This window comes from Thunnus albacares, chromosome 8 (genome assembly GCF_914725855.1).
Source record: "Thunnus albacares chromosome 8, fThuAlb1.1, whole genome shotgun sequence".
Classification (NCBI taxonomy): Eukaryota; Metazoa; Chordata; class Actinopteri; order Scombriformes; family Scombridae; genus Thunnus; species Thunnus albacares.
The window spans coordinates 29,096,609-29,112,938 of NC_058113.1; the positions used below are offsets into that span (position 1 = coordinate 29,096,609).

Consider the following 16,330-nt stretch of genomic DNA (forward strand, 5'->3'; position numbering starts at 1 on the left):
GACCTTCAATCACTGATCTGCTTCTTCGCCCTGGAGGTTACCACCTACGCTTCAACCTTCCACTGATTACTACCATGTGATCAAACCTGTGATAAACAACAGGGTTCGTGTGCAACTTAACAACAGCCCCCCCCTATTAAAAAAAGAAAAGGTAAGAAAAACACTTTGGTGCTGAACTGATCCACATCTCTTACAACCGTGAAACTCAAGAGCTGCTTCAAGTTTCTTTCAGTCATAACTTCCCAGACTGAGTTCATACACATTCTAACGTGACCATGAAATCAGATTAGGGAGGGGAGGAAAAGTAAACTCTGTGTAATCTGTTGAAGTTTTTCCTTTTTTAAAATGTAGCTCACTTTATAATTTATGGACAGTTTTATAGATAGTTTAACTGATAGTTTTTAATCTGGTCTTAATCATTTTTATTATACATATATATTATATTTATTGTTATATGACGTCGAAACTTGTAGGTCTGCCAACTACGGATTATTATCTACTTTTTTTCTTGCTTATTTTGTTAGTTAGGTGACTGATCATTTACTCTGTCCTAAGTCCAAAACCTGAAGATATTAAATTAACGATTATACTAAACAATTAAATAAAGAGAGAAGCAGCAAATCCTCACATTTTAGAAGCTGGGACCAGTGTTTTGTTTAATAAACTACTTAAACAATTGCCTGATCATCAAAATTCATTACTTGTGATTTGTTGGAACTTATTTGCAATGAAATTAGTGTTAAACAAATGAATAGAATATAACAGAGTGGAGCAGAATAGTGGAGTACAGTAGAACAGAATAAAAAGGAAAAGAATAGAACAGGCCATATAGCTATTCCTATTCTAATCCTAGCATAAGCTATTCTACAATGAAATAGAATAAAATAGAATGAAAGTGTAAAAGAATAGAATAGCCTTTGATATTCTACAGTAGAACAGAAAGTAATTAAATAATAGTACAGAGTAGAGTATGTTATTATAGTACATGTATGTATGTCTATGAATAGAACAGTATAGAATACATAGTTTTTGCTAGTCTAGAATAGAACAGCCTATGCTATTCAACAGTGATATAGTATAGAATAAAAATATAAAAGAATAGAACAGAATAGCCTTTTATATTCTACAATAAAATAGAAGAGAATAGTCTGGTATAGAATATGCTATTCTACAACAGAACAGAAAACAAATAGAAATTAGAGAATATAGTTTACTCTAGAAAAGAATAGAATAGAATAGAGGCTTGTTGACACTGGGAGTTGTGGAGAACTCAGACACGGAGTTGCTCCAGTGTGGCAGTGAGTCAACCCAATGAAAACCCTGCAGCTTCAGCCTGGGTTGTTTTCACGTGTGAATCCATGTGTGTGGAGGTGTGTGTGTGTGTGTGTGTGTGTGTGTGTGTGTGTGCCAATCTGTGTTGAAAACCATCAAGAATAAGAGCAGAGGCTTGGGGTGGAGTAATGCTGCGTGACATCTGCAGCGATTAAGACTTGTTTTGTGGTAGGAATCGGCCTGTGCAGGCTCTGTGTGTGTTAGTTGAAAAGGTCAATTTTTCCAAATTAAAAAAAAAAAAAGAGTAAATTTTCATAAATATTTAAATGTTTCTCGGTGCAGATTTGATAAGTTTGTTTTAGGTTTGTCTAACTCAGACCTCTCGGTGCTGCTCTGATAGAAACGGATGTCGGTGTTTGAAGCAGGACAAACAGTAAGCGAGGCAGAGCTGCGTCGCTCTCCCGTTGGGGTGTAAGGTTTCCAAACAGCTACAGAGCTCCTCAAGGGACCGAAGGTAGACTACAGGTGACGTTTTTACAAGCGTAAAAAAAGAAAAGCTATAGCTCGCCGTGTAGTACGTGTACCTCGACGAAACTGAATCTGTCCTGTGCCAGATGTCTGCATTCATGAAGCATGTAAAGAAAAGTTCATTCAAAGTGTGGGAAATGATACTGAGACATGCTTAACTTTGCCTCAGTCAGCTCACTGAGCACACAGACCTACAGGAGCTGTTAATTCAGACTGACATTTGGCCCTTTTATAGGCTGCAAACAGCCAAATTGTGTTTTACCTTATTTACTAAACAGAGGTTTCGCATCAGTTAATTGGATGAAAAGCGAAATTGCTCGGTCTCACGCAGTAGGTACTTTAAAGGGAAACTTTGCTGATTTTCAACCAGCGTTGTATCATTACAACGTGGGTGGTATATGCAAATGGACAATGTTCAACTTCCCTCCGTGCTGCCTGGACCCAGAGCTCCCCGCTCATTTGCCGGCAAAAAGTCTGCCAGGTGATGCAAAACGCGTCAGCCTGCAGACTTTGAAGATCTGCCTTAGTCTACAAAACTACGTTTCCTCATCTTCTGTAGTGTTGCCTTCAAGGACTGTCAAATGTGGGTCTTCCAAAACACTCCCGTCTACCATGCTATGGAAAAGCAGACACTAAAATATCCTACTACTAAATAATTTAAAATATTTAGCATATTTGGAAGAAAACTTCATGATACCAGGCCGAATATCATGCTGTGGAATCAGATGCAGCAGTGTGGAGGAGGAAGCTACCACCCCCAGGGATACGTTACAGCAGCAGCCGAAAGACAGGTGCTGCAGCCGGGGTAGCTTTTCAGCATCGACCGGTGACCGGTGGGAGAATGGAGACAGGCTGAAAACTCTGCACCTCAACAAACTTTGCAGTGTTTCTGTAGAGCTTCTGTTGAACAGCGACTGTGTTAAATTACCTGTAAGTTAACTTACAGGTTAACTACATCCAGCTTGAGCACAATCCCGGGTCTGGCGCCTCGTCGTCAAAAACAGATAAAAGAAACAGTGTTTGGTTGCAGTTTTTCACCCCTTCATCCGCGATTGTTTCCCAAAACAAGCTCAATTGGAGAAGGCAGACTCTGAGGTGTTTTGTCTGTTCGTCGGCAGCTCTAGCTTGTGTGCAGCCGTGCAGCTCCCGGTAAGTTTGCAATGCTGAAATAACTGACTCCAGCGCGCCGTTTGTTTTGTGATCCTTGCACACCGGTACGATATATATCCAGACTCGATGAGGAGAAACGTTTTGTAAATGAAAATAAGCCTCGGTAAAGAAATAAAACGCTGCTCAGTCTTTGCTAAACAGCCGCTCTGCTGGCTGTAAACACAACGTCAGTAGAGTCAGTCTGATTGGACAGGATGCCTGCAATGCATTCTGGTTGTTGTAGGATTCCCCCTTAAGAGCTGCATGGGGACCTTTACAGCCTTTTTCTCAGTTTTCTCTAGTCATAAGGCACCAATTTCAAAAACTAATTGCACATTTCTACTACATAGGTGACCTAGTTTTAAGAAATCATCATATTCACAGTGGTGAATTTTCCCTTTAAGGCAAAATTGAATTGAAATTGAACATGAAACTGCAAAATCTATCCATCTGTCTTCATAAACTCTAAATCAAGTTCTAACAAAACTTACTAATTAATGCTGGGGCAGCTGAAAAAACATACTCTATACAACATTTAGGACTTGAATGTCTTTACACTTCAATATTTCCTGCAGGTTCCACCTTCATTTTAAGGTTCTTTTAATATATAAAATTAAAAGAATACTTCTCTTGGGGTAAAATGCTCATTCACTTTTTTTTTTAGATCAATACCACTTTTATGTTAAACATAAAGCTAGCAGGCTACTATCTTAGCTTAGCAAGTCAGGCAATCAGATTCCAACTTCGCCTGGAAACAGTCAGAAACATAAACCCTCGTAAAACCAAAGATTTTTAAACGTTGATTTTCTGCACAGATCAAACAAATGAGATGCAACGTGTTAATTAGTGAGCTTTAGTTTTTTTAACATTTGGAGAGAATCAATCTGTTTCTCCTTGTTTCCAGTGAAACCGAAGCTTATAACCTCCTGATTGTACAGTTTTGTTTGAGAGTGTAACTTCATATTTATAGACATGAGGAGTGACATCAGTCTTCTTATCTGACTCTCAGCAACGAAGCAAATAACTATATTTCCAAAAATGTCAAACTATTTCTTATCAGTATTCCTTAAACAGAGAGGTGAATATTTCACAAACAAAATAACCAAATATGTTCATTACTGCAAACCCAATGTCACCAGAGACCAGCTGTCAATCACACGGTATGGGCGGGAGCTTTGTGTTGGTGCAGTTTGTTTCAGTGGGTATGTACAGCCCTTTTCTTTGTCTGTTGTAATTAGTGCTCATACTAATGACTAATTACTCTGAAACTGCTGTTCTTATCACTTATCGTGCATCCTTGATTGAATCCCTGTTGTGTTATAAATTGGCAGCAAAGCCATTTTATTATTCATATCATTTATTTTAGCACTGGGTGCTTATTGCTCATCGACAGTATCTGCCTTTCAAGTGAAGAATAAAAAAGTAATGAGAATAAGATTTGCACAGATGCTTTTGTTATGGCGTGACAAGTCGATCCTGCACTAATGAAAGCCGCCGTGTGTGGACTTACAGCTTTACTGAAAGGCCAGCGTACCAAACACAAATCAAGAAAGCGGTTTAATCAAGTAATGCTGTCTGACATTTGCACTTATTAAATTGGAGTTGGGTTATTTTTGGAGGTTATAACATAACACACATAGACAAACACACAAAAATCAAGAGCAAACATTCCAGGTTGTGTTGGCCGCATTACTGAGCTTTATTTTGGCGCTGGGCCTATGTGTGCAAAGTTTGGATTAAAAAAAAGTTAAATAGTTGGGATGTGTTTTTTAAGAATTGAAGAAATTACGTGTTTTCTTGCTACAACTGCACGCCAGAGTTACTGTGCTGCTAATAGCTCCTGTTACTCCCAACATCTGAGCACTCTTCACCGGTTTGCACCTCCGTCCTCAAGACATCAACGAGGACAGCCAACTCACAACGAGGAATGGAAACAGTCAGGACTGCAGAGAGGGAATTTCAGTTTCCACCGGTTTGGGAGGGTTGTAGGATATACTGTATTTGTGCATGTGAAGTCATGACTACAGTATCCCTGCAAGAACTCACCAAAATGACAACCAGTGGGTGGAGAAGAGCTCGATTCGCCGCCTCCAAAGCCGCCAGCATGGTGTTCACTTCAGACAGGCAAGAACGATTGACCTGGAGACCAAAGAAATAAGAAAAAAAGATAAGAACTTTTACAGCAAGATGATAAATATGCTAAATCTAGACATCCTTCTGGCCAGAACAGATGATGAATTTACATTTGACAACCACTTATTTGCTCCCTCCATTTTGGACCTTTACTTTCTGGAGCAGGCTGGGTATCGGTTGTTTCAAAGACCTCTACGATGGTGATGTTTTTTCTATCCACGACTCTTTATGTCTTAAATTTAATATCTGCCAAGTTCAAATTTGTTCCGCTACCTTCGGGTCTGTCACTCTGAACATACAAAGTTTGATTCCTTTCCCAGACCGCCACAAGAATCATTATGGGAGAAACTGAAATTTATCAAAACACCACGTCTTTAGACAGTGACACAGTCTCCGGGTCAGTATGGGAGGAGGGGGGGGGGGGGGGGGGGAGGAGACTGGGAATGGAACTGGCATAGGACTGGTGGGAAGTGGCATTAGATAGGGTGAATTCTTCATCACCCTGTGCTCGATTCAATTTGATCCAGCTAACGGTGGTGCACAGAGCCCACTTGTGTAAATGTAAAACGCATGAAATTTACCCTGCTTCCGATCCCAAATGTGATTGTTGCGGCACTCTACGGGCAAACCGCTCATATATATATGTTCTGGTCTTTCCCAGAACTTGGAACATATCAGTCTTTGATTTTTGATGTATTCTCGATGTTGTAGAATAACAAGTTTACAGCCTTTCCCCTTACTGGCCATTGTGAGGGAGGCTCTCTGACACCAAAATGCCCTTTTGGGATAAATAGAGTTCTCTGAATCTCCCTCACAATGCAACAAGGTTGACATGATTCCCCCCCCCTCATTCTCTGCCTGGCTGAAAGATGAGCACTTTCTAAAACAAATGGCCACCCTTTGCCTCCTATTTTAATGGTTTATCTGTTCTTCCTCCTGACCGATTACCGATGTTTCTACATGATGTCATCGGCCTGTAACAGGCTCCTGATCAATGTACTCCTTAACCCCATAGCCAACTATAAACAAGTTGAAGTAGAGGTTTTTCCAATTTTTATTTTACTATATTATATTTATTTTTCTTTTCCACTTTTTTTTTTCCTGGCCATCTACTTACTGACCCCATTGTTGTTATTATTGTATTGGTTTTCATTGGTTATTGCTGTCTTCCTCCTTTTTTTTTCCTCTCTCTTTTTCCTGCAGTGTGTTATTGTTGTGCAGGGGTTGGAAGCAAAGAAAATGTGAAAAATGGCGACATATAAACCAGACATTGTGTTAATTGTTTGCTTATGCTTCTCACCGCTAAAAAAACTATCCAAAAAAATTACATTTGACATAAAAATTGCGCTTAAAACGGGAACTTACAGAAACCTGGATGAAGTTCCACTCCTTTAGCAGATACCTGGCGTTGTCTCCCGTCAGATCTGGGATGACGTCCAGCTCCTGTAAGACACAGAGATACCTTCTGTTAAAAATTTGGTTGATATTCAGCTTGTTACAGGATCCTGAGTAATAACATTTAAAGCAGGTGCTGCAGTACCAGGGTCCTTAATGCATCTGACGTCGAGTGACTGATTGACTTCGGTGCTCAAAAGTTCAAGAGCCTTCTGGTTTTCGTTTCTGCCACTTCTTCAATCATTCAGTGCAAGAGTACACCCACCTGCTTTCCTGTCATGAATCATTTTATGATTAGAGAAGAAGGGGCAAAAAAAAAAAAAAAAAAAAAAAAAAAAAATCCCATTAGACTCCGAGAGTACAAACTGAATGGCTTATTTCCATCAACTGTAATCAGAAGCTTATTAGAACAAATGGAAGGGATTAAAAAAAAGAAACTTTTCTGGGCTTCTTTATACTCCTGACCTGGCAGGAAAATCCTGTCATATGCAAAAAGCCGGGAACAGTGATCATACGCAAGCCAACTTAAATTTCATTACGCTGCAAATTGAGTCGAAGGTGGACGTACGGCCAAGAATCGTAAAAAGCTTTTTTGCTCAAAGAACCAGAACATTTAGGGTCCTGATCTTTCCATTCAGTTTTGGCCTTGGCATACGAGTGACGTGAGGCAACCGGATAACACGCCATGTCCACCGTGTCCGTTTTACATTCATCTTTTGTTGTTTAGCCTGTAATTACAGCCTGGTACTACGATTCCACACACACATACAGGAAATAAACACAGAAATAAACAGTTAAGAGTCTCAGTTTGGCATTGAGATACAGTTGTTCTACCCATTAAAATAACAGAAAGTAATTGGAAATGTGAAATGGTTATGGAAAACATATGTCGGAGGGTTAATTGGTCTTGAAAGATAACTGCCCAAAGCTTCAGGAGGAAAATAATTTCAGTCCGAAATGTAGATTTGCAGGGTTTAAAAAAAAAAAAAAAAAATGACATGATCTAAACCAGGTTGGGCATGAAATCCCAGAGTAGGAATGTTTATTTAAATTTAGGCATGGCCCGGAGAGCCAAGAAGCCATGGTAGCTCGACGACCAAACCGCTCCGAGGAGAGAAGAAAAACAAGGTTTCAAAGCTCGGTAAGACAGAAAGTAACCCACAATATAAATTTTAAATGTGTTGAGGAAGAGACTTCTGGAGTGGAAGGGTCTAATTTAAAACAATCAAGCGTTTAAACATTAAAAAAATCCTTATTAAATTACATAAAGCGGTAATAAATGATTTTTTCTGGCTATTTAGAGGCAGTGAAATCAGCCTGTAATACAACACTGACTTCCTATCCGCTTAGTCGCCTGTTTACACACCGAGCAGTCACAGAGCAACATTAGTATTCATTTTATGCTGTTTTTCTAACCAACCAGCACATTTACACCCAATATTCACTCTACTTTTAGCTCTGATTTGGTCTCCAATGCTCCATTATGTTCACTAGCTAGTTGCTTATGGGCAGAAATATGTGTCACTTAAAACTGAATCATTTATATTTGAATCTTATTTGCTCAACTTGAATAATTGCATTAAAAAAACTGAATTTGAATCACATAATTTGTGTTGTTTAACTTGATTTACTGCATTGAAAAACTGAATCTGAATGCTAGAGACTGGTTTTAGTGGTTTTATCAAGTTTCTTGTTAGATGAGAGCAGCATGAATTTAACAACAGGAGAGAAAAAGAATAAAACATCATGTAATTTATTTCATCTTTGAGCCTTTATTGGCAACAAGGTGGGATAGTAACATTAGCTACAGTAACTGTTGATGTAGATGTAATAACTGTGTATGTTTGTCCATGCTCCAAATACTCTGACATATTATTTCCCACATTCAGAGGTCAATATTCAGCTCTAAAAAAGCATTTAAGATACTTTTTCTTCTCTGTCTTAATGACATATTCTCTTGTAGGTTGAGGTTAATCATTAAAAATCTTCATTAAATTGATAGATGAGTCTGAGGATTCTCTTTGATGTGGGCTGAATATAAGAATATTATCATACATCAAGTTAAACAGATTAGCAGTAAGGGAGAGAAGAGTACAGAAGAGGTGATTTGGATTTTTTTTTTTTCTTATCAGATCTGTCTTTCTTTTCTTTGTGTGTATTTATGTGCCCATAAAACATCCACTAATCTCAATTTAGCCTTTGTTCCAATTCCCTGAAGCCAAATGTTTGAATAGTAGATGCCTCATAATAATAATAATAATAATAAGACTAAAAAGAGAGAAGCAGGATTTTGACTGCCTGGCAAAACTCTTCTAAAATAGATGAATTCCTTTACAGGAAATAGAGATTTTCAGTTCTTCATTATAAACTGCACACAGGGATTTTGTGTTTTGCATTACAAAACTGACTGGTTTGGCTAAATATTACATTTGTAATATCTCTTCATCTAGTTTTTTTTTTTTTGTTTTTTTTTTTCTGTGCTTAAGAAACATTTTGCCTATTGTGTGGAAGGGAACACAATAACACAGTAATGCTTCACATTTGGTAACAATGAAGCAAAAATTCCACAGAAAGACACTGAAATTTGTAGGTCAGGACGTTGTTTGCTTCTCTATAACTGAAACTAGAGATTGATCTGAACATTTCACATCACTACAGCTTTATACTTTCACAATAACTATTTTAATAGTCATGAACTGGAGCTGTTAAGAGCTGTAACACATAAAGAGCAGAGATTGCAAAAAAAAACAGAGATGCAAAACTACTTATCACACATTATTTTGCTTGACTGATTTTGTTAAAACTACTTACTGGAATGGCAGTTTTTTTGCATTTATATATTAGCACAATGCCTGTCTGAGAGACTGAACCCCCTACTGCTCCAATGAAAATGTTTAATAATCAACAGATACAATGGTTGTACTATTGTACTGGGCCGCTGAAAGGTGTGAATGTGTGCAACTGTGTGAGAGTGAAAAGGTTATTATTGAAAAACAGTAAATGCCCTCAAAGAAAAACAATGCTTCGTCATATTTCTGTTATTATTGTTGTTGTGCTTCTCTGCGTCTCTCCCTTTTTTCTTTCTCTCTGAACCCAACCGGTGAGGGCAGATGGCCGCCCACCTAGAGCCTGGTTCTGCTTGAGGTTTCTTTCCCGTTAAAAGGGGAGTTTTTCCTTGCCGCGGTCGCCAAGTGCTTGCTCATGAGGGGAATTGTTGGGTCTCTGTAAAATAAAGAGTTTGCTCTATGTGAAAAATGCCCTGAGATAACTTATGCTGTGATTTGATGCTACATAAATAAAACTGAAATGTATTCTTCCTGGGAAAGTGGAATTTTTTTTTTCAGGAGTTTAAACTTGACAGATTCATTTCAGTATAAATTTTACATCAAATGACAACTTGGATTTGAACTGGATCAAATGTATCTCAGGTGGCATCCTGCCTGCTGACAGGATCCCTTAATCATATTCTAACTGTGAGTGTTTTCCTCTCACTCAAGACTTGTTGCCAATTCCTCCACCTGCGCGTGCGCACACACACACACACACACACACACACACACACCATACTGTCAGCTGAGTTCGAGCAGCCCGACCTCACTTATCCCTGTATTAGATTCACGTAGTGGCACTGGGACAAGGATAATTCTTCCGCTTCTTCCACTCGCCTTTCATCTCCCCCCTCTCTCTCTATTCTCCCTCCCTCCCAAACTGCCTGAAAAAAAAAAAGGATGAATCTAGTTCCGAACACGCGCACCGGAAAAACACACATCCCCACCGGCCACCTGAGCACAGACGGGAATGGCTCCAATCAGCCGATCCAAAGATGCCGACACTGGCCCCTATCCATCTCTGGGGCCCTATCCAGCACCGGACAGCGAGATCCGCCTGTTTGACATCAGCTGATGAAGGACTTGGAGCGAGTTTAAAGGAAGATGGGCGTTTGGATCACAGCGGAGTATTGGAACACGTCATGCGGCGTGCTCTGTTGCCCCTCTCCTATGTCAGCGGCTACACCCGGGGAATATATATATACACACACATCAGGATGATCCAAGGAACACGTTTCTGTACATAAAGCCATGTGTGGGCGATTTGTCAGCTTGGGTGTCTACTCTGAAAATAAATAATAGGTGATGGGAGTGAAATATGAGCACGTGAAGGGGTGGACACGACGTCATGAACACCTTCACAATCTCTGGAAAAATTAATGTTAAAGGACAGTAAGTGTATTATGAAGGGATCGTCTTCATCTTCTGTGAACGGGAGAACGATTATGGCATGAAAAACATGTTTTAATGTTCATTTGGGCATCTGACTGTTATTTTAAGACAGACTGAGAAATTGTGAACCCATCCTTTAATGGGCTAAACAAAGCTTCATCTCCACAAAGGCAGTATTTGTTGTTTGAGCTCTGATATTGGAGTTTGACTCTAAAGGCATCTGTGATCTTCTCATATCAGGGGAATCAATACATCCTCTTGCAGCCAAACAACTGATACATGGACTGATTTTGTGTTGCAACCATTCTAACTTGTCCCTAGCTGGTGTTCATTACCCTCTTTGTTCTATTTCTTTTTATTTATTTTGATATTTCTAAAATTAAACTAACCAATTGGGTGAAATAACTCATTTCTCTTGACATCCGTTCTTCTTCCTTATTTTCAAAGAAAAGACGAAAAGGTCGCTTCAGCACGTGGTTCGGTGGCTTTCTGAAGGGAAACCCAACAGTTGTTGAGGTAAAGGAGAGCGTTTCACATGTGGAACCTCTATGTGGTCTTTGCCGTCAGATTTAATATCTCAGACTGTCACTTTTTACTTTTTTGCATATGGAGGCTGTTTTCCATTGTCTATTAGGAACAATTTTACAAATTAAATGGAGGATGTTTGCAACATGGGCCGAAGGCAATATGGGAATTTGATTTGCCCAAAAAAAGATTAAGAATGAAAGGGAGGGATATGAACTATGGTGGAAACTGGGAGCTTGTCAGTTCTGACTGAGCTGAGGTGGTAGGAGGATGAGGAGGAGGAGGTAAGAACTCATCACTAAACACTCAATTAATCAAGCAAACTCCCGTGGTTTGGGAAATATGACTGCCATCTGCTCTCCTGCGTGCAGGGGAGTGAGAGGTGGAGGTCGGGAGATGGGAGGAAGAAAATGAGGAGGAGGAAAAGTTGCGCGGAGTGGATGTCCCAGACAGGCTCCATTAGAGGGTCTGACCGCAGATGGCAAGTCTCCACCACCGGGCCACCCAAGTGGAGCTCACAATGAGCTTCGGGGGGTGGGGGGGAGGGGGGGGGGGGGGAATTGGAGGTACAGGACGGGAGACAGGGACTGGGAGAGATGGTGACGTGATGGGGATCTTCCACCAACCACCAACATATGAATCAGCTGCAACACTCTTACCATTTCCAGAGCTCCGACAGCCTTCTGGAGGGCATCAGCCAGCGTCACGGCTTGTGCGGATCCACCTGTGAGAACGCAGGCTGTCCGTGATAGAGCCTCTGAAAGAAAAAGATGTGATTGGTTAAAAACATGAACTGACAAAACGTTGCATTACAATCGTCCTAGCAGTCGGTCTGATACCATCAGTAGACGTCAAAAGCTTTGCACAAGTATGATAAAATATAAAAAGAAAGAAAGAAAGTGTTTCTGAGAAATCATGTTTTCAGTCATGTCAGTGTGGTACGATGGATGGCTCTAAATACCGCAATACCCTTGGATATATATAGAGGAAGCCAGTCAGAGCAAATACACTCAGAGCAAATGCAGAAATTATTCATTATTGCAAATGGGAACAAATCACCAGAGCAGAGTTTCTAAATTGAATTAAACTGAATATTTTATCAGGTTTCTACAGTGTGTTATGTTTTTTTATTCCTTCTTCAGCTTGCAATTAGTATTTCAAGTTCCAAAATACTCCTTGGGAGTTGTGGTTTGCTTCTCTGAAGTTTTTATGTACACACAGTCTTGTACCCTTGACTTTTTAATCAAGGACGCAGGTATTTTTTTAATGTGGTTGATGTCTGACTTAATGAGTTCCACGTCCATGAGAGCTTTGGAAGTGCTCCAACTGTCAATCACTTTTACTTCTGCAACCCTCGAGCCCCAAAACAACTTCCTCCACTATGTACCTCCTGATCTAGACTCTACATTATGAAAGTGACGGCTAGCTGACCCGACACTATACAGTAGTCAGAGCTCTTCACATTTTGTAGATTTTATTATGTTGCAGATTTAATTCAAAATTGATTAAACTGACTTTTTTGGCCACAAATCCAGACTCAATAACCAAAAATGACAAAGCAATGAAATTTTTCTTTTATTTACAGTAGTTCTCTAGCTGACAAGTATTATTATTATTATTTTGGATCATTATAATTTCATGGTCCAAAACATAGTTAACCATATCTATTTTTTCTGTTAAGTGGCCAAATTGTATGTTTTGAAACATCAACATCTGATCACAGCCTCCGATAAAGCTGCTCGACTTAAAGGACATTATTCAACAAGCACACACTTCTCAGCAGGATGCACACAGCCACATGAAGGCCTTCACACACACACACAAACACACATTTACACACACATACACAAACACAGACAGAAAGACAAAACACATGACCTGAAACACTCGACAGTTTATCATACTGACAGATGTGAGAACTTTCTTCCACTTCTACTCTTAAAAAACGCACACAATGAATTCATTCACTTCACAGGCTCTGGGAATAATCACTGTGCACCTTATGTCATCATCAAACAGGTAATTGTTGGTCCAGGTGCTGTTGGGGTGAAATATAGGGGCCGTGTTTATTTCCATTTCTCTGATTGTGATAGTCTCCCTTGTCCTGACTTGCTCTCTGTAGTATTCAGACTTCTCACACCCTCCCTTGTTCAAACCAAACTAAACAACGCTACAAAGGATTTATCCCTCCGAGTACAGTGAGGGGCTATTTTTGGTTGAACGTCGCCTATTCAACTCTAGACGACCAAACAAAACAAGACAAAACGCTGCTCATTTCTGACCATTTATCCCATCTAAGAAGAGCCATTACATTCACTCTTTCATGTATATTATGTCTATATGCATAATTCACGTGCACTATATACAATGCATATGGGAAACAATGTGAGGAAAAAGGTATAAAGAAGGTAGCTCACCTTTGATAATGGACTCTGCTGCAGCCAAATCCCGTTTGTAGGTTACCTGGAGGACAAAATAACTCAGATTTAAAGGGTCAGTTCACTCAAATTAGTTTAAAAAAAAAAAGATTTTTATCTATAGAGGTGTCTGGCCATGCAGATACTTTCAGTTTTCTGTGCCATGATGTTTAGATATCTATATCCCAATACACTGAAAGTAAAAAGAATATAGTTTGTGCTTCTCAAAGCATTGAAAAATAAAAGTTTTTTTTTCTCTAAATCAATGGATCCCAACCCCAGGGGTCGCGACATAAATCCAAGGTGTCACATGATAATTACAAGGGTAGAAAATAATCAAAAATCAAATTCTGCCACATAAAATAATATTTATTTTTTCATGTGAAATACTGCAAAGCTTTACTCCTTCTATCCTCTACAATTATTAAATTAAATCAATCTAAGATGGACCATAAATTACTCTTCGATTACAGTGCTCACAACTGATTTCCATCCAAATGTAGTGCTGATTTTAATGGACTTTCTGGAAAATTTACAAAAGAAAATGTAATTTTGTGCACATTCCCACCCACTACCGTTGTGCGAACATCAAGATTTGGCTGACGGAGATAAACAGCAGTCGTGACGTCAGTTCTCCAGCGTCGTTAAAGCATCGCAAAAGACGAGAAAGGAATAAAATGATGATGTAATTGATGTGTAATGTTTTCATCTGCTGCCATTTTTAGTCTCTTAAATGGATGTTAAAGTCACATGCCATTGCGCTCTGCTGCATTTTGCTTTTATAGATACAATAACTTTACCATCTCAGTCGAGCGTTGTGTTATTTCAAGTTTTTATAATTTGAATTAAAGGGGTCACGAGCAAAAAAAAATGTTGAGAACCACTGCTCCAGTAAGCATCCAGTAACCACTGTTACTAAAAGAAAAACCAAAAAACTGAGAAAAAAAAAAGTTGGACTTCAAATATATTTAAATGTAATTTTCAATGCTTTGAGCACCGCAAAACAAAATTCCATCCGTCTTTATTGTATTGGAGTGGGGGCAGAAATCTCAAAACCTCAAAAAACTTGGGTGAACTAAGCCTCTGGGGCAAAAAGTGACATGATCTAATAGAGGGGTTTCAGTACAAAACATTTATATTTAAATCGAATTCCACGTGCTTACTCTGAATGTCATATTCAACATGTTGACGTTTCCTCTTTTGCCAGAACCCCCTCACTTTCAATTTGCGAACTCTCTTCGTGCCCATATGATAATCAGCGGCGGGCACACACAAGCTGCGCTCATCAGATCCACTATTCCCCCAAAACCCGAAGCAGGCCCCTGGCGAGCTCACCTTCCACAATGTTGGCGGACCCTCGATGAGCTTGGCATTGGTGCCGCAGTACTGCAGAGCCAGATGGAGACACTCGGTGCCAAACTCAAAGTCTGACTCACTGCACTGAAGAGACAACAGATAGGAGCGGCTGTGGACAATTGTTGACAACAAAAAGTATTTCCATCACACTCAACACATTGTTCCACTGCGCTGTTGGAACTGCACCAATGGATGCAACTGCTAGATATACGCTAACAGGTAAATGTACAGAGACAATCTGTTGCACACTGTGCAATAGATGTCCAAACTACTCACAGCTTTGGTAATTTTATATAGTCTAGAAAATAATAATCCTACACATATCTAACAATTAAATAGCAATACTAGAAGCCCTGTTAGCAACCTCTTAAGACTAAAATGTTCATTAAACAAACAAAAGAAAAGTGTTGGATAAAGCAAACAATTTTGTTTTTCTCAGAGCCAGTGGTGGAGCTAAAAGTGTTGATATTATAGTTTGTGTGTAAGGAAATTTCATGGCAATCTGCCCATTGGATTGTGAGATATCATGTGTGGAAATCTGACATTTCGGCCGCCGGAGTGTGGTGCAAGTTGAAAGCTCGTGGAGAGCCTCTTGGAAGGATGAATGTCCTCATTTTACTCAATAAACTTCAGGTCAATTTTTAGAGCTGTCTCCGGTTCGGGATATTCACAGTTGACTCATAGTAAGCACTGAACACCGATGTATCGAGTCACAGCAGGAAATGCTCAGTCCTCAGTTTCCATCATCCGTCTGTGTTCCCATAATCGTTATTTATTTAGGTCATTTTAAGACAAGTTTAAAGTTTACAGCTGGTCCTGCTGTCACCTCGTGTTATTCAGCCTTATTTATTTAACTGCATTCGTTGTACGCAGTGATTCGACTGACAAGATGCAACTTGGGGGCAATTAATAATAATTTAGATTTTGAAGTTGGTTGTATAAAAGTGGAAAAGGTTTGGCCTTATGGTGGTAAGGGAAAGGTCAGGAGACGTTGTGTCATTTGTTGGTCACATTTATGGAAATCTGGTCATTAGTTGTTTAAAATACCTTGTCATGGACCACCATGTTGGCTAAAAGGAAACTTTGGCTAGACAATGATGGTGGGGGGTCATCAAAATCTATGCAAACAAAATTCCATGGCAATTTGTTCAGTAGTTGTGGAGAAATTCTTGGACAGACCCACCAAACGACCAATGACAGTCATCAACCTTAGACAGGGTCGCCAGGTAGTATTATAAACACCTTTTGTTTTAATACCAGCTTATATACTTAGAAAGTTCTCCCTCAACTTCAAACACCTGGCTGTAAGAATTGCCTCTCATTGTTATTTTGAGA

The 16,330-nt window shown here is 39.5% G+C and overlaps 1 protein-coding gene across 3 annotated transcripts in view; it reads right to left on the minus strand.

Annotated features, from left to right (window-relative positions):
* Positions 1–16,330, minus strand: part of crppa (CDP-L-ribitol pyrophosphorylase A) — a 49,093-nt gene that overhangs the window by 21,173 nt on the left and 11,590 nt on the right. For 2 of the 3 annotated variants that reach the window (XM_044359627.1, XM_044359629.1), the window contains exons 4-8: positions 14,975–15,079; positions 13,640–13,685; positions 11,882–11,979; positions 6,448–6,525; positions 4,996–5,088 (exon numbers count right to left, since the gene is read on the minus strand). In XM_044359627.1, coding sequence (XP_044215562.1) covers positions 4,996–5,088; positions 6,448–6,525; positions 11,882–11,979; positions 13,640–13,685; positions 14,975–15,079 — 420 coding nt within the window. Of the gene's footprint in view, positions 1–4,342; positions 4,893–4,995; positions 5,089–6,447; positions 6,526–11,881; positions 11,980–13,639; positions 13,686–14,974; positions 15,080–16,330 lie in introns of those variants that run through there. The other variant, XM_044359628.1, reaches the window with a different exon arrangement.